Below are 19,689 nucleotides of genomic sequence, written 5' to 3'. Positions count from 1 at the left end.
AACGTGGACGACAGACATGGAGGTGAAGTAATGCATCCTGTGACTGAGTGGGAGCTCTCGTGTATTCATGTTTCCTAAGAAAAACCAATGCTCTAATAAAGGGGCAAGAAGGAATGAGGACAGACTGCCAAAGGCCTCACTCTCAGTATCTAGAAAGATGGTGCCTCGTGCCACCATATACTATGATTAACCTGTTAGAAGTCTGGTGTTCTCAGATACTTTTAAACCAGGGGCTCTAAGAATGGTGATTAAAGATGGGGAGAGAGCTAGGCTAAATATCTGGAAAATGCCTGCTACAGGACAAACCAGGGGGAGTTAGACTCTGAGGAGAAATTCACCCTATAGTTTTACCTCCAAATCAGACCTTCTGCATGGCTAATGACTTGCCTTGTGAGCTGAATTACTACAAATGTCATCTGAACATGTCTACCTTTTTTCCTTTTTTTTTGGAGGGGGCAGATTTTAAACCTTTTTGAACTATAATTTTCAGTGTTAGACTGGCGACAACTGGACACCAGACATCCTGAAGAGTTTAAAGTACAGATGATAAAGCGCTAAGTAAATGCTTATTTCTTTTGCACTAAAGAACTGATGTAACAAGTGTGAAACAGGTTTCGCGGTTAACCTGACGTTACATATGAGCGAAAATGATGTACCGCTAGGTTCTGCCACCTTCCCACCTTCCTGTCAAATAGCCACCTACAAGTTCTCTCAGGACTCAATTCTGAGCTTGCGCAGTCTACTGGAATGAACCCTGCTCCAGGAGCCAGGAGATAAACATTCTAGTCTTACCTCTGTCACTAACTTTTTCATAATTTGAACAAGTCTCTTGCCCTCATATATAAAATAGAGACAACACACTCTCCATATAGTCGTCAGTAGTAAACATAAAAAGGCTGGGTTTCGGCACCCGTGTTTCTCACCCTCAGCCCTACTGGTATTTCAGGCCAGATAATTCTCTGTTGTGGGGACTACTCTGCATTGTAAGACACTTAGCAGCACCTGTGGCCTCTGCCCACTAGATACCAGTAGCATCCCTTCTCTAGCCCCAGTTGTAACAACCAAAAATGTCTCTAGATGTTGCCAAACATCTCTAGGAAGCAGGGGACAAAATTATCCATGGTTGAGAACCACTGCTCTACATAGAAGAATTTTGAAAAATAAAAAGTACTATATAGATAAAAGGTCACAGTATCTCTAAAAATATAGGAAAAATATGGCAAGAACATACATGCAGATGAATACATAAAACGATCTTACCTAATATATACAAGAAGCTTATTGCCCATAACAACTTGTTCATCTAAAATAGAAAGAGAAGTTTCTTCAGCAATTTTCTCTCAAAACCTTTTCAGAAATATAATCTTTATGTAGAAACAAAAAAACAAACTTTGACATTTAAGGTGAGGTAAATATATTCCTAAATAACAGAGAGTTGAGGTAAGACTACATTATTATTTTTTTAAATTTTCACTAGATTCTTTTCACAGACACAAGAGCAATATAAGTTATTCAAGGATACATGCAGAAGAAATAGATCTGAGGGTAGAGATGTACGTATTGTTGGCCTAACCACTAACTTGGGACTAAGGGAAGGTGTGGGGCAGGCAACGAGTTGATGAACTGCACATCAGAACCAATTCATCAATGTTAAGGCATAATATACTGTCTTCTTATCTGTAATGTGGACTTTTATCACCCATAATGCTCTAGGGCTGAAAAGGTCATTGTTCCCAAATGTTTAAAGTAACAGAACTGAACTAAACGATCTTTAGGGCCGTTCCTATGCTAAGCTATATAAAAAAACGTGAGACTCTGCCATCTGGTGACATGAGCCTGTTTTTTGATTAAAGAAATCGGAAGGATAATGTGACAAAGTTTGAAGCCATGGGGTCAAGCTCAACTCAGAATGGAGCAGGAGCATCAACAGGGTGGAGTGACTGGGAACACCTAGGCCATGCAGATGATGGCTGTAATGAAGAGCTGGAGTTCCTATTTTTGGTAGACGAATACTGGCCATAATGCAAGCAAGTGTATGCCTTTATCAGTAATCCTTCATGAATACTCAATCTGTGATGTTAATGCATGGAAACTTGAATTGCTCCAAATGTATGAACAATGACATTTTGCTTCTGTTCCAAATGTTATTTGATCCAAATCAACTGACACATGGTGATCATCACCTTCAAGGCATAACAATGCAACGTCTATTGGCTAACTAGATAAACGCCTGTGAAAGAAGGACCCCAAACTCACTATGCCAAAAGGAAGAGTTAAACTTGGGAACTGAGTCACGTAAAAAAACAAAAACAAACGAATGAAAAATGTGCCTCCCTTTTCTTACTAAACAGATTGCTGCAAGACAGAAGGCCATGTCTACCCAGGTGGCCTCCCTCACGCTGACAATGTCGATTAATAGGTGATCTTCACAGGCACCACAGACAAGACTAGATATGATGCCTCAGTCCATCCCAAGACAAATGCATATTTGGCTTCTTCCTCTCTTCTGTTTACTTCGCCTTATGTAAAATGCAGATTTACTGAGCATGAGACGAATGCACAACCTCTTTTACCTCTTGTCCACTCTCTACCCTTTAAATACGAAGTTCTTAAAACCCTCTGCGGAAATGTGAAGTTTACAAACATAAACAGATTAAAAATTAGGGGAATCTTGCAAAGAAAAGAGAAAGAGGAAGGATCCCAAACTCTGTCTACCCTCATCACTACCTGATCCCCAAACCATACATGTGGATCAGAATCAAAGCAGATCAGTTACCCAGGAATGACCTGAGGAGACTGGAGCTGCATAAGAGAAAGAGTTTGCAATTCAAGTCCACCAAGAAAATTATCTAATAAAACAATGGAAAAAATACTCAGTGGCGAAAAATACCTGAAAAACAATGGAAAAAATATTCACTGGAGAAGCCACACTCTCCACACAATACAACACTCAGAATATCCAGATACAGTCCAAAATTACTCAACATGAAAAACCAAGAAAACATATTCTTCTTAAAACAAAGTGAATCGAGTCCAATCCTGAAACGAACAAAATGTGAGAACAAGCAAAGATTTTAAAGCACTATTATAATTATCCTTAAGCAAAATAAACAGTTTCAGCGCATAAAAATTTCAACAGATAAATTAAGAGTTGCAGGAGAGAAAACAGAAACAAGAACTAAATGGAAGTTAGACTGGAAAATATAACTGTTGAAAACAAAAAATCACCAAGCAGATTTAACAGCTAGAAGACCAAATGAATCTGAAGGAAGAGAAACAGAAATCACCCGAGGTGAAAAGCTGAGAGGAAAGACCAAACAGAACCCAAAGCAGCAGACCTCGGAAACGGTGGAGCAAGGGCCTGCAAAATCTCCTCCATAAAGCAATACAAATACTGGTAAAAACTGTCAAATCCACTCTTTCAGAACTCTTGGAATTAATGAAAAATCTGCCGTAATCTGAGGAATGTTTATTCAGAAAAATGCAGAATCTTTTTAATTTTATGTACTGCCATCTCCCTTTCCGCAGCTCTACTGTAGTTTTGAAAACCAATATTGCCTTACAACTCGGGCAGCTGTGAAAACCACTGAAGCAAAGTGCGTTTGATAGTGCCAGGAGGCAGCCAAATGCCTGGGCAGATGGGGGCAGGTCCCTGGTGAAACCCCACCTTCAAGCCACAAAACAGCCTGAAGCGGAAAGACCAGACTGTTGGTGCCCAATGAAACCTGCAACCCGGGGTGAGCACTTCTGTTCCTGTTTGCCCACCATTTCCCAATTGATTATTTCTGAAGAATGCCTTTTAACCAATCAAATGCTGCCTTTTCCAATACTGCCTATGGCCTGCCCCTCCCCTATTCTGATCCCATAGTAGCCCCAGACTCAGCCACATTGAGGGGACTTTCCTGCCTTTGGGTAGGGGGACATCCCCACATCCCAACTCTGCAGAAAGCCGTTTCATCACTCAATAAACTCCCCACCTTGCTCTCTCTTCAACTGTCAGTGTATCCTCATTCTTCCCGGACGCTGGAAAAGAGCTGGGGACCCAATAAGTGCAGGTACCCAGAAAGTCTGTCACACTGGCCTTTTACCTTTGCTGGCAGAGGGCAGCCACCCTACACAATGGGGCCAGAGGCCAACTGAGCTGCTAACATGCTGCCGTCCATCATTGCCGTGGATGGTAAAACTAAAAGAGCTAATGAGCACACTAACACCCTGTCTGGGGCTTCAGGGTCGCGGGTACCCGTGCCTGGGTGCTGCTGCATTCCCCTCAAGGCAACACGCCTAGTCTGGCCACAGGCCTCACACAGAGCTTGCTCCTGTGCTGGTGTTTGGAGTGGCCAGCCGGATCCCACACTTGCTTGCTCATGTGCTCCCTCCTGCAAGGGGCTGAGCGCGGCGGCCGAGAGACAGGGCGCCCCTGCTGCAAGTCCAGCAAAGCACCGAGAGAAAATTCCTGTGTCAGTCTTGTAGCCCCTCAAATGCCCCATCCTCAGAGAGTTGTCACTATTTGACCTATCTGGCAGCTTACTTAAAAGCTCCATTTTCAGGCCTTATCCTTTTTTGTCCTGACTCAGAACTCACTCTGTGGGAACAGCACTATCCCCAGGACCTTTGTGAAAACCGTCAGTGCCATTGTTCGACATTACGGTAGGCTGAGACAGTGTTAGCAGTTGGGACTAATAAGTGGTTCACCAAAACCTTAAAAGGAAAAACTGGAGAATGGGAACTCTGCAGGGGCTTTTGACAAGTTCTAACATATTCCTGGAATTCTAAAAGGTTGTATGCATACAAAGTGCTTTGCTCATACCCAGGGAAATTCTCAAAGGCCCTAATTTATAACCCATGGCTGACTCCAGCTCTGTGCAAGCAGGAAGGGAAGGCTACAGCAGAATTCTAAACTGTCTGCCAAAGAACTGAAAATTCCAAAATAAAACGAAGCAAGAATTGATAAAGTGAGAGAGACACAATTCGACAATATTTGGAGACTTCAATATCCCACTTTCAAAAACAGAACAATTAGAAGATGAAATGGAAACAGACAAAACTATAAGCAAACACAACTTAACAAGACTTAAAACTATAAGCAAACTAGACCTATCAGATGAAGAAGCCCAGAGAATTTCACCCCAAAATATGGCACCATGGTATGCAGATGATTTTAAATTAAGGGTCCTTGAAGGTCAGCATAAGCTGGGGGAGACCTGTGAAAGGAAAATACAGCTCGGGACCCCAAAATCACTACGCCAAAGGGAAAGTCAAGCTCGGAGCTAAGGTCAGGTGAAGCCGTTCCCATCTATTCCTAAATGAGACAGCTACAAAGATAAAAAGCTACATGCCACCCTCACAATTTACTCGCAAGGAAATTCCTTGTGGACAAAGGACAGAAAGAACTCAAAGTCATCCCTCTGAGGCTCACGTGAAATGAATGTATATCTAATTGCTTCCTCTGCCCTACTGTTTATGTAAAAATGCAGATTCACTGAAGAGACTAAATTGTATATTCAATGGAAGGCTGATCAAGGACTCGAAAGAATGCGCTCTTTTGTCACTTACCTGCCTACTTCTAACCTGGAAGCCCTCACTTCGAGTTGTCGTGTCTTACTGGACTGAACCAATGTACATCTTATACATATAAGATGTACAGCAAGCTGTACCCCGACCATCTTGGGCACATGTTGTTAGGACCTCCTGAGCCTGTATCATGGGTGCATCCTTAACCCTGGCAAAATAAACTTTCTAAATAGACTGAGGCCTGGGTTAACAGGTTAAAGATATTTGGAGTTAACAGGCTCTACTTTGATATTATGTGATCTATCTTAAGACTGGACCCTCCAAAGAAAACACAATTAATTGCCTTCCATCCCTTGCCTGAAATCTCATTATCTACTGAGGAGCCTAATGAATACAACCGAACCTCTACAAGCTCTTTCACAAGATAATGTCTGCCTCTCAACAATGATCTATATATTGCTGGATCATTCAAATTCCAAAGACAATCTTTTTACAAGTTAACTTCTGTCTCCCAGGTCCATTCATTCCTCTAATAATCATTTATGACCCCTTAAAAGAACTGCCTATTTCCCCATCTCCCTTCTATCCCATAAGAAAGGGTATATAAGCATTGGGTTTTTGAGTAACCGCGGTCCTGCAATTACCCAATGTTTGTGCATGTTAATAAAACTACATGCCTTTTTCTACCCATTAGTCTATTATTAATTTATTTCAACAGAATTAGACTCAAAGTTTCAGAGGGAAAGTTTAAATCTGCCTACGCAGACACCTGTATAACACTCACCCAGCAACAGAAGACATTCCACGCATGACTATGCTCAAGTACACGTAGAATAGCTCCAGAACAGACCTTATGTGAGGTCATCAAAAAAAGTCTCGACAAATTTTTAAAAGATAGAAATCATAGAAAGTACATTTTCTAACCACGAAAAAGAAGAAATCAACATGAGAAGGAAATGTGAGACATTCACACATAGGTAGAAATTAGACAGCACACTTCTAAATCACCAGTATCACAAGAGAAATTATGTAATACTTTAGGATGAATGAAAATGAAGACAACACACCAAAACGTATTGCTTAGAGGAATATTTGTAGCTGTAAACACCTAATTTAAAAAAAAAGATCTCAAATCAACAATATGAGCTTCTACCTCAAGAAGCTAGAAAACGAGCAACATAACCCAAAGAGTTGAAGAAAGCAAATATTAGACTAAAGCTGAATAAATGAAATCAGGCCAGGTGCAGTGGCTCAACACTGTAATCCCACCACTTTGGAAGACCAAGGAGGACAAATCATGAGGTCAGGAGATTGAGACCATCCTGGCTAACACGGTGAAACCCCGTCTCCACTAAAAATGCAAAAAGTGAGCCAGATGTGGTGGCACGCACCTGTAATCCCAGCGATTCTGGAGGCTGAAGCAGAAGAACTGCTTGAACCCAGGAGGCAGAGGTTGCAGTGAGCCAAGATCACGCCACTGCACTCCAGCCTGGGTGACAGAGTGAGACTCTGTCTAAAAAAAAAAAAAAGAAAAAGAGAAAAAGAAAAAAAATCAAAATTGGTTCTATGAAAAGATCAACAAAACAGACAAACCTTTAGACAGACCAAAAAAAAAAGTCAAGTTACAAAAATTAGTAATGAAAGAGACATCACTACTGATTTTACAGGAATAAAAGAAATTATGAAGGAATACTATGAACAACTATATACCTACATATTAGATACTGCAGATGAAACGGTCAAATGTCTAGAAATTCAAAAACTACTGAAACAAACACTCAAAAAGAAACAGATAATCTGAATAAATTGTTGCAACAAACAAAGAAACTAAACTAGTGCTATGGTCTGAATGTGGCACCCAAAATTCATGTGTTGCAAACTTAATCCCCAGTGCATCAATGTTGGGAGGAGGGGGCATTTAGGGAGGTGTTTAAGTCATGAGGGTGGAACTTTTTTACTAATGCTCTAGTAAAAAAGGGCTTGATGGACTGGGTTGAGTCTTTTTTCACTCTTCTGCCAATTGAGGACACAATGGTTGTTCCCACTTGTCCTTCCAAATTCTGCCATGTGAGGACACAGCAAGAAGAACTTCACTAGACATGAAGTGCCAGTAGCTTGATTTTGGACTTCTCAGCCACCAGAATTATAAGACATAAGTTTGTGTTCTTTATAAATTGCCCTGTCTTAGGTATTCTGTTACAGTAGCACAAAACAGACCAAAACAACTAATAATTTTAAAACTTCCAATAAAGAAAAGCCCAGGCACACATGGCTTCATACTGAATTCTATCAAACATTAAAAAAATTAACACTGACCCTTCACAAACTCTTCCAAAAACTAAAAGTGAGAACACTTCCCAACTCATGTTATGAGGCAAACATACCAAGACGCACTCATAACAAGACTGGTATTCTTTTGATAACAAGATATCAAAAGAAAACAAAACTGTAGAACAATATCTTTTATGACTATAGATAGACACAGAAATCCTTGAGAAATACTAGCAAACTGAGGCCAGCAACATTTCAGAGATTGTATACCAAGTGAGATTTATCCCAAGAATGCAAGGTTGGCTTGATATACAGACTCAATCAAATAGATCATATCAATAAAATAAAGGACAAAAACCCATAAAATAATCTTAATAGATGCAGAAAAAGTATCTGATAAAATCCAAGAGTCTTTCGTGTTAGAAACAGTCAAACTGGGTAAGGAAAATGTCATCAAATGGGTAAGACCATCTACATCAAATTCAGTGATTAAATACTGAGTGCTTTCCCCTAATATCAAAAAAACAAAAAGACGTCCATTCTTGCCACTTTTGTTCAATACCATATTAGTGGGTGTAGCCAGCCCAATTAGGAAATAAAAAGAAAGGCATCTAGATTAGAAAGAAAAAGGTATAATTATTTTTATTTGCAGATGACATGATCTGAATTTTCCTTGGAAAATTCTAAGAAATTAACTTTAAAAATTAGCATTAACAAATGAATACAGCAAGGACGTAGGATACAAGGTCAATATACAAAAGTCAACCTATTTCACACTATCAATTAACATCCTGAAAATAAAATTAAGAAAACAATTCATTTACAACAGCATCAAGGTGAATAAAATACTAAGGAAGAGGAAATGAAGTATATGACCTATACATTAAAAACTGCAAAATATCATTGAAAAAAATTAATGAAGACCTAAATAAAATTTAAAAATGTGCTGTATTTATGAAAGATTTGGTAATATAAAGATAGTAATAAAATTGAACTACAGATTCAAAGCAATCCTTATCAAAATCCCAGATGCCTTTTCTGCAGAAAAGGGGAAAGCAAAGTGACTTCAAGACCAAAATAAGGGTCAGGCACAGTCGCTCTCACCTGTAATCCCTGCACTTTGGGAGGCCGAAGTGGGCAGATCATGAGGTCAGGAGTTCGAGACCAGCCTGGCCAATATGGTAAGCTCCATCTCTACTAAAAATATAAAAAATTAGCTGGGTATGGTGGCAGGCACCTGTAGTCCCCCTACTCAGGAGGCTGATGCAAGAGACTTGCCTGAATCTGGGAGGCAGAGGGTGCAGTGAGCCAAGATAGGATAGCAAGACCCTATCTTAAGAATTTTTTTTTAACTCATCAGGACATGGTGGCCTATAGTCCCATCTACTTGGGAGGCTGAGGCAGGAGGATGACTTGATCCCATAAGTTTGAAGCTGCAATAAACTATGATCACACCACTGTACTCCAGCCTGACTAACAAAGTAAGACTTCGTCTCCAAAAGAAAATTAATTAATTTTAAAGGATAAAAATAAAAAACATTTCATATTCATAGATTAGAAAATTCTACAGTGTTAAGATAGAGTTCTCTCTCCAAATTAATCTATGGCTTCAATACGCACCTGTAAAGAAAATTCAAATACACTTTCCAAAAAAAAACTGATGAGCCGATTTTAACGTTTATATAGAAAGACAAAGAATATGGACTAGATAAACCAATTTTGAAACAGAAAAACAACATTGTAGGATTTAAAATGTGCTATTTTGAGGCTTACTATGAAGTCACAATAATCAAGACAGCGCACTACTGGACGACAGACATATAGCTCAGTATAACAGAACAGAGAACACAGAAACAGACCCACAGTGATATGGTCACTTGACTTTTCACAAAGGTGCCAAGGTAATTCAGTGAAAGTAAGATAATCTTATTAATAGATGGTAAGACTTACAGGAACAACTGACAGCTGTAAGGAAAAAAAATCCCTGAACTTGACCTTGCATCATTTATAAAAATTAACTCAAAATGAATTACAGATCTAAACACAAGCATTAAAACTACTAAATTTCTACAAGAAAATGTAAGAGAAGATATTTATGACACTGGATTGAACCAAGATTTCTTAAACAGAATACCAAAAGCCTAAATGATAAAAAAAAAATTAATAAGATGAACTTCATGAAAATTAAAAACTTTTGCTCTTTGAAAAACATGGTTAAAAAAAAACAAAAAAGCAAGCTATGGATGATAATAAAATTTTTGCCAAACATACTGGAAAAGGGCTTACATCCAGACTACATTAAAAAAACACTCTTCCAGGCTCTGATGGCAAGCTCACCATCTTGCAACTCTTAACAATTCAGTAATATGAAGAGAACCCCAGATCATCTCCACCAATTAAAAAAAGGGGGCTAAACATTTAAACAGACAATTCACAAAAGAAGATATGTGAATGACTAGCAAGCACATGAAAAAATTAACATCGCTAATAATCAAGAGAATAAAAATCTAAATCACAATGAAATACCACTACTTACTCATTAGAATGGCTAAAGTTTTAAGAAGATTTTAAAAACACTAATAGTATCAAGCACTTGCAAGGATGTGGAGCAACTGGAACTCTCAAATATTGTTGATGAGAAATGGTACAGCATTTGGGAAAACCATATAGCAGTACCTTAGAAAGTAAAATATATATTTACCATACAATCCAGCCATTCCAACCTTAGGTATTTGCCCAAGAAAAATGAACACATTTGTCCACACAGAAACTTATAGTTAGGGGTCAGGAATGGGGGCTAAGAGAATAAGGAGGAATACTTGGGGTAATGAAAGTTTTCTGTATCTTGACTTTATCAACATGAATTCAATATGAGTATCCAGTTGTGATATTATACTTCTTTTTTGCAAGATATTATCATTGGGGAAACTATATAAAGATAAACTAGGATCTCTATGGGCCATTTCTTACAACTACATGCAATTATCTCAAAAAGTTTTATTAAAAAAACAAAAAACTTGTCCACAAATGTTGAAGCAGCATTATATTATTCACAGTAGTCCCAAACTGAAAGCAAGTCAAATATCTATGAAGTGGTGAATGATTAAACAGCTTACGGTATATTCAATCCATGGAATGTCACTTAGTGGTAAAGGGGAACAAAATATTGTGATACATAAAACAGTATGGATGACTCTAAAAAATATTCTGCTTCATCCATGTTAAGTGAAAGAAAACACCAAAGATTACACAGTACAGAATTCCATTTACATGAAGTGTAGTGACAGAAAGTACATCAGTGACTGCCCAGAGCGGGGCTGAGAGGAAAGGATCAAGTACAAAGGGAAGGAGGAAACTTTTTAGTATGACAAGCGACGGCTCCTTCTACAGCTTGATTATGGTGGTGTCACATGGTTGTACATGATTACCAACATTCACACTACACACACATAACTGGTGAATTTTATAACATTTAAATAATACCTTGAATACAGGAAAGCAAAAAATTAAGCATTAGAAAATGTACCTGTTAGCGTTTTTCCTGCATTCAGAGGTGGAGCAATGACTCTGAAAAGTTTCTGTATTAAAATTAATAGAAAAACAATCAGCATCATCTCAAATGATATTATTTTTAAAATAATCAAGAATCTTATGGTATTAATCACCATTATCTGACGGAAATAGTTACTTACCATTAAGAGTAAATATGAAAACCTTTAATTTGTACATGAAATGTTTAGAAGGGTCACTGAGAAACAATCACTGTTGTCATATTCCTCACTGAGAAAAAGCATTCAATACCAGTTACATAAAGAGCTTAGCTGAGATTATAATTTTGATATAGAGTATCCTTTGGTTCTTAAAAGCTTTATTCTTTTAAAAACTAGTAAGCAAGTAAAAGGACTTCCCATCAAAGTGGTAACAGACATGATTTTAAACTGAAAATAAAGAATCAGCAACCACAGAAAGAAATATCATCTAAACTTAAGCAGTCTCACAAAAATATAGCTGCCATGGACCTCCCTTCCTCTTCAGAGGTAGAGTCCTATTTGGGAAAAAACTGATTTAGCAGCAGAAAATGCAAATTCAGCTGTCCATTAGCATCAAGAAGCCCAAAAGTACTTTCCATACTTTCCCACTGAAGACCTAACTCTACTCCTACTTCCCTGATTTTTGTTAAGCTGGTATATAAGCCTTTGCCCCTGGCTACTCAGCAGAGATGTTTATCACTGAGTGTTCCCCACACACAAGTGAATAATCCTTATCTTTTCTCCTGTTACTCTGCATATTGTCAGTTAATTCAAAGCCTTCAATCCTTTCCCTGTACCTCCCATCACTGGGACCTAAATTGGTAAAGAAAAAGTTTTTCTTCCCAACTCAAGGCACTACTCTCACCTCAGCCAAAACTAGAAAAAAAAAGGAAAGATTTCAGACACTATAGGAGTCATCTCAAATGTTATGACACTTTCATTCTAAAAAAATCTAGAAACTTTGAAATGACAGGACACCTCCTTTAATTTATACCTCTTTAAGTACTAAAACAGCTAAACTCTAAACACTAAAAAGTGATTTCCTCACAGGCACAGAATTATAAGAGTAATCATAGGACATACCCAACCTCCTACAGCTTAAATCTCCTAATGACTTTGTAATAACAAATACCAAGCTTCTGCTGAAAGCCATTAAACTTGAAAACTACTTTGAACACAAAACAAGATAACCTCAATAGCCCAGTGTCCCATTTGAGATGTATCAGTATAAATGCAAACCAGATTTTATTAATATGAGGAATACAAAACCCACGCAAAACAAAAATTTAAAAAGCAACGTAACAAAAACATAGCAATCATCTTGTCAATGTAGAATGCACCAAAACAGAATCTGCTTTGAGGGATTCTTTTGAGCAAAACTAGAAACTGCATTAATTCTTCCAAATTGTGACTTCATTGTGGCATGCAGGGAGACACTGGACCTCACTGAGGAGGCAGCTGATGAGTCTTTTTCAGGTAACTACTGGACTTGATGGAGCAGCAGCTCAGAGGTATTGAAGACCAAAAAAAAAAAATACTTGACATTACAGACAATCAGGGCCAAAAACCCCCAAAACCAGGGGAAGAGGGTGGTAGACTAATTTCAGAAACTATCCAAAGGAAGAGAGGTGCAACCAAAGCTGAAGGGTTATGAATCAGAGGGCACTCGCCCTAGTAAACGCAATGTGCATGACCACAGAATGACTGCTGACTTCTTAGCACTGAAGATAGCTTTGGATGGCAATAAATCAGCAAAAAGGTCGACCGATGCCTTCAGCAGATGCCTGCTTTTTTTTGAGGGACATAGTTACTATAATAAAGCACTGGGCTAGAGGAGCACTACATGTGTCTACAACTCTTTCTCCACTATTCTGTCATCAAACTTGAGACAAATAACAAGACAGATAAGGGGTTTCATTCTTCTAAAAGTAAGTCCAAATGTTTTGTAGAGTCTCTTGTAAGAATAGAGTGAATCCCAGAAAATTCTGAGTTGGGAAAAGTGAAAAATTATCAATGAACAAATAACAGTCTCTCACCATTTTCAGGAGTCTTCTCCAGCAGAATATATCTATAAGTAGCATTACTCAATAGTACATTTATTATATAAAATAATTACACCAAATAAATTTTTCATATCTTTAGGAAAAGTTACTATAGTATCAACAATTCTTAGGAGAAAAATATGTAAAGCCTAACAAGCAAGCATTAATTTAAATTTTATCTATTGCTCCCTGGTGTTTAAATACCTACTTACGTACATAAGCAAGCAAGCAATGGCAGAAGGTATAAAATGGAAGACTACCAAAACGTCCCAAGCTAAAATGGGTTCAAGTTCAACACATCTGTAAGAATTTTTAAATAACTGATAAAACTAGAAACTATTAAAAGCAAATGGAGAACAGGAGAAAAAAGTCAGTAGACAAAGTTAATTATGTGTACAAGTTAGGAAGCATCTTACCTCCATTGGACTAATAAACTCATTCATGCCTCTGTTGTAGACATAGATCATAGCATCGTATAAACGATTTTCCCAACACATGAGAACTACCTGTGAAAAGGAAAAGCCACTTGGTCCATACAATTCAGAGTCACCAATTATTTTCCTTAAAGCTTTAAGAATGGAAAAGGTCTTGAATTCTCTTCCCTAATTTTTCTTGTTTCTTGTTTCTTCTCGGATAAAAACTGAAATGAAGTACACAACGCAAGGGAAGAGCTGCTCTGGGTGAAATTACTTGTAATAGCACAATGCTTACTTTAAGATCTTCAGAGCGTCTAATTTTGTTTCTTCTTTATCCTTCCCCTTTCCATATTCATTTTACCTTTGGTCAATAGTTCTACAAATACTTATTGAACACATGTTCAGATCCTCTCTTAGGGATTGGTAATAAAGCGTTAGATAAGATAAATCCAGACCAAGTCCCTACCCTTATAGAACTCACATTCATCTTGGACACTCACCAAAAGGAGGTAGGGGTACAAAATGACGTGTGAGTTAAGACTTGGGGAAGAAATGCAATTACACAAATAATTCATCATTGACAAATGTGGTAAGTGCTATTAACCTGACCTGGTCTGCAGTATCCAAAAAGTCACCCCTGAAGGAGCAACATTTAAGCTAGGACCTAAAGAATGGATACACGTGACCCACAAGCAGAAGTGCAAACTAGAAATTCGGTGGGAAGAAGCAAGGGTAAGGATGAAGGACCTAATGTGGAAGTGACCTTGAAGGATGGAGAGAAATCAATGTGAGAAAATATTTAGGAAGATGACTAGATATGAGTTTGAGTATACAGTACGCTGTATTCTGTCCCTGTGACAGCTACACAATGCTACAAACACTGGCAAGAGAAGAAGGGCAGAAGTTGGCAAGGGGGAGCTGGAGAGGTAAGAGGGGAAATGGAAGTGAGATGTGCTCGGAGAGTCTTTCTAGAGGCCTGCTCTGGGACCTCTCCTATGCTCTCTCCCCTTCTCTCAGCCAGTACCATCATCATATGTCTCTTTACTGATGACCAACACATTTACTACTTCAGCCTTAACGTCCCCTCTAACCCATACATATATCCACCTACTTAATTTGATATCTTCACCTGAATGTCTAGCAGCTATCTCAAAATAAAATGGCCAACCAGAGCTCCTAATTTGTCTCTCAAACGCAGACCTGCCCTAGTCTTGCAATCTTCTCAAAGGAATCACTATTCACCCTGTTTCTCAAACCAAAAACCAGGCATCCTCCTTAAATTCTCTCATTCCCACACTCTTAACACCCTCACATCCCAATTCATCAGCAAATCAATTCTATCTCTAAAACATCCAAAATCAGGCCATCTCTCTTCATCTCACTGTTACCATCTCTGGCCAGAATCACCTCCTGCACCAGCCTCCTGACTAGTCTCTCTGCTTCCTCTGCACTTGGCCCCCACCCCGCATTCTGTTCCCTCTAAAGCACAGGGTGCTCTTGCTTAAAACTTTCTAAGGATTTTTGTAGCACTTAGAATAAAACTGAAAGATCTAAACCTTGCCCTGCAAGATCTACCTCTATACCAAGCTCCAGATATGCTTCCTGTTTTGTTACTTGAACACCCAAGACAAAAATTCTCTTTTTTTCACATTAGCTGCAGCTTTTACCTATAACAATCTTCTCATCCAAGATATCTGCATTACTGATTCCTTCTTACCATTCAGCTTCCAAAACTCAATACTGCCTCCTCAAGAAGACTATCTATAATTAGCGAATCTAAGGTGGTCTCTCATTCTCTCTCCACCGTATTTCCCAGTTTGATTTTTAACATAATACCTGCATTTAAATGTTTTCTGGATTTGTTTTACACTGATCTGTTCACTGTCAAACCCTTCTGCTAACATGTAGGCTTTATGAGGACAAGCCTTGTTCATGGGGATACTGAAGCATTCTCTGAGCCTGACGTTCAGTCAATGCTTCTTGAATTAATGAACAGATGCTGGTAAAAGAGTACATAAAATAAGGATTGAAAAAGTAAAAGTCAGATTGAAGAGTCATTAGGATGCGGGGGAAGAAATGAAAATAGCAACCCAGACAATGCTTTCCAGATCATGACTCGGAGGATGGGGCAGTAACCTAGGAGGAAGAGGGGGAGGAGGTTTGAAATGGAGACATAAGAAACTGAGGGGAAGATTTTGAAATTGTTGTTTCACTAAAAAGAGTAGTATATTTACATGGTATTGGGGTAAAGCTGAAAATATTATACAAAGAAGAAATTAAATTTTTTCCTTTTCTGTGATAGGTAGGCATGACAGCATGCTTTCAACTCATCAGACTACTGTCAGACGACGAAGAGTACTCCAAATTACCCACACGACAGAAAGGCAGGTTTAAAAGAAGATCTGGCTTTACTTTGCAAACTCACAGTCATTCATAAAGCGCTCCCAGAAATAAAATAAACCCTTAATTTCTTTTCCCAAACCCTTAATTTCTATATGATTTTGCATACTTTCAAAAAACTTTTGGTCTAAGACTTTTGTTCACCTTCCAAATTCAAGCTCAAGAGGGCTTAGCACCTTTGCAGGAGTAAAATGCTCATTTTTAGGACTAATGTGGAAATAAAGAATTAAATTGTGGGCCAGGCTCAGTGGCTCACACCTGTAATCCCAGCACTTTGGGAGGCCAAGGCAGTCGGATCACTTGAAGGCAAACGTTCGAGACCACCTGGCCAACATGGTGAAAGCCCATCGCTACTAAAACCACAAAAATTAGCTGGGCATAATGGCATGCACCTTTAATCCCAGCTACTCTGGAGGCTGAGGCCCAAAAATCGCTTCAACCCAGGAGGCAGACGTTGCAGTGAGCCAAGATCACGCCACTGTACTAGTGAAACTCTGTCTCAAAAAAAAGAAAAATAATTAAATTGTGAAATGTCTTATGCTAGAATAAATACGGCTCCTCAATTAAGAAACTTATTTCAAGAAACTCAATTAAGATAACTTATTGTGGGAACCTCAGATACAGTGGAATTCTTTATCAAACAATGGCTGGCTGTTCATACTAAGAAGTTGTATAACTTGCCTCTTATCCCATGCTCTATACTTCAAAACTCTGGGCTTATATACTAGCTCTTTTTTGAAATGGCATCAAATTTTTCACAGTAAAAATATTCTGTTATTCATGAGAAAGCAGCCATAGTTGAAATTCACTTGCTCAGTGAAAACTATATTAGTGAACAAACAAACTGATGAAGAAGGATCAGTTAACAAGCATTCACAGAGCAACTTCTAAATCGAAACTCTACACCACGTGCTCTGGGGGATGTCAAAGAAAGAGAAGACGACAGAATCTCTGGCTTGCAAGGCACTTATAATCTAGCTTTCCTTAAATACGGTCCTAGGAAAGTACTGACAAATGTAAGTTTAGAATACATTTTACCAAAAGTGCTCAAGAAATAATTAGGTTTTTAGAAGGCAGGGTCAGCCTGATCAGTGAAGGAAATATAATCAATAAAGGAATGAAGCTTATTTCATAAGTTAGTAGACTGTCCATAAACTCACCTGCTGAATATCTAGGCTGGTGATATCCATATGCACAATGAGAGCTTCCACATTCTCCATTAATTTTTTATCTTGGAAATGAACAATCAAGTCTTTCATTACTTGGGGCGTGATTCCCACCAATTTGTCACTTAAAATATATGGCTCAAGGCACTCCAAAAATACTCCTTTGGCCACTGAATTCTCACTTAATTTATCATACATTTGACTAAATAAAAGATCCCTGTAACAGAAAGGGGGGAAAAAACTTTTAGAAACATGCCAAATATCCATTACATTTAGCCTCCCAAGTATATCTCTTGTCCCTACTTCAACTTACTCATGAGTTTATTTAAAATGGTAATAACATTCACATAGAGCTTTATACTGCAAAACTTTATATAATCTCAATTAATCCTCCCAACAATTCTTTAACAAATAAGAAAAGGTAAGATAAATTGTTTGCTCACAGTGACATATCTAACAAACAAGAGAGTCAGAATTTGAACCCAGCCTTCAGGCCTAAATCCTGTGCTCAGTCTATTGTGACGTATTGCTTCTTGAAGACAACACTGACATGGGAACAGATAACTGGGTGGCCATAATGAAGCAGGAAAAAAACATAAAAAGGACTACTCATGCTTTCTCCTTCCCTCCTTCCTGCTATTTAAATAGTCCTGGCTGACCTGCAGAGCCAATATGCTTCTCTGTCTAGCTAAGACTCTTTGTATCCCAAAATGTTTGGCTAGTGATTATTCATGGAAGAAGGGGGAAAAAAGTTTAATACTTAAAATATAAACCTAGAAACAATTTTATTGCAGAAACAAAAATTGTTTTGTTTTGTTTTGAGACAGCCTCACTCTGTCACCCAGGCTGGAGTACAATGACGCAGTCTCAGCTCACTGCAACCTCCGCGTCCCGGGTTCAAGCAATTCTCCCACCTTAGCCTCCCGAATAGCTTGGACTGCAGGCACATGCCACCACACCCAGCTAATTTTTGTATTTTTAGTAAAGACAGGGTTTCACTATGTTGGCCAGGCTGATCCCAAACTCCTGAGCTTGTGATCTGCCCGCCTTGGTTTCCCAAAGTGCTGGGATTATAGGATGAGCCCCACACCAGGCAAAAACTGTTTTAAATTACTTTAAATGTCAACACCACACACAATGTTTATTCCATATTTCTGTAAATAACCTATAAATAATTTGAGTTATACTGAGCATAGACAGAATTCTGAATTCTGTTTTCATACATTACATAAGCATTATTCTAAGTTGCTATTTATTCTTTGAAATTACCATTTTGTCTAACTCACAATGCTTCAATATGTTGAAAAATCAGAATTTACTTAAGTATTGCTGTACTGGTAGATATATTACTTATTTCCGGTATTTTGAGTGATACTACAATGAACATCTACATATAAAGTCTTTCCCATTTGAGGGCTTAATTCCTGAAAATCATTCAACTTTAAAAATTTATCTTAAGTGAAAAGATAAGAAAAAAATCTGTGGCACTTGAAATGTGCTATTAAATTATCTTCAAAAAACATCACAGCATCAATTGACGCTGCCACCTGCAATATACAATCATGCCAGTTTCACTCGACAACAGTAATTTCAGTTTTTCTCCCCTGACAATTTAACAATTCTTTTATGGATGGTCAAATTGAGTATTTTCCACATTTTCATTTATACATTGTATTGCCTTCTATCATTCACTTATTTGTTCATTCCATTTTCAAACAAATACAAAAACTGTGCAAATTTTATTTACCAGTTGAGATGATTTACTTTTTTCTAAATGTGTAATTCCTTTATATGTATGTCATGTCAGTTGTGGAAAGTGGTTAATGGTTTGTTTATTCACAGGTGTGGTCTTTAATGATAAGTTCCACGAAAACGTCAAGGAAGCTCCTGAAAGGACTAGGGTTGGGTTTTGCCTCATCTTGAAGTCGTGGAAAAGACACTGGCCACAACTGCACCAGAACTACACACCTCCCTTCAATTAACAGCACTTGCAATATTAGGGGGAAAATCCATAGCCATTTATTTCTTTCTCAAATGCACAAATGTAATTTTACATAATTTTTCCCCTTCATTTCATATTTATCAAAATATTTTCATGTCAGTTTCATTTGAATCAGTAATTGATTGGCTGGGCGCAGCAGCTCATGCCTGTAATCCCAGCACTTTGGGAGTCCGAAGCGGGTGGATCACGAGGTCAGGAGTTCAAGAGCAGCCTGACCAATATGGTGAAACCCCATCTCTACTAAAAATACAAAAATTAGCCAGGCGTGGTGACACACGCCTATAATCCCAGCTACTCAGGAGGCTGAGGCAGGAGAATCGCTTGAACCTAGGAGGCAGAGGTTGCGGTCAG

General features: G+C 38.3%; 1 protein-coding gene across 7 annotated transcripts in view; it reads right to left on the bottom strand.

The window, feature by feature from the left end:
• The window catches only part of VPS8 (VPS8 subunit of CORVET complex), a 258,139-nt gene that overhangs the window by 147,722 nt on the left and 90,728 nt on the right, over positions 1–19,689 (bottom strand). For all 7 annotated transcript variants that reach the window (XM_035275299.3, XM_054246193.2, XM_078350390.1 and 4 more), the window contains 4 exons: positions 17,331–17,553; positions 13,771–13,860; positions 11,309–11,360; positions 1,261–1,303 (listed from right to left, as the gene is read on the bottom strand). In XM_035275299.3, the coding sequence (XP_035131190.1) occupies positions 1,261–1,303; positions 11,309–11,360; positions 13,771–13,860; positions 17,331–17,553 (408 nt within the window). The remainder of the gene's footprint in view (positions 1–1,260; positions 1,304–11,308; positions 11,361–13,770; positions 13,861–17,330; positions 17,554–19,689) is intronic.

This window comes from Callithrix jacchus, chromosome 15 (assembly GCF_049354715.1).
Source record: "Callithrix jacchus isolate 240 chromosome 15, calJac240_pri, whole genome shotgun sequence".
NCBI classification, from domain to species: Eukaryota; Metazoa; Chordata; class Mammalia; order Primates; family Cebidae; genus Callithrix; species Callithrix jacchus.
The sequence above is the reverse complement of the archived record's forward strand: the minus strand, read 5'-3'. Positions and strand labels throughout refer to the sequence as shown.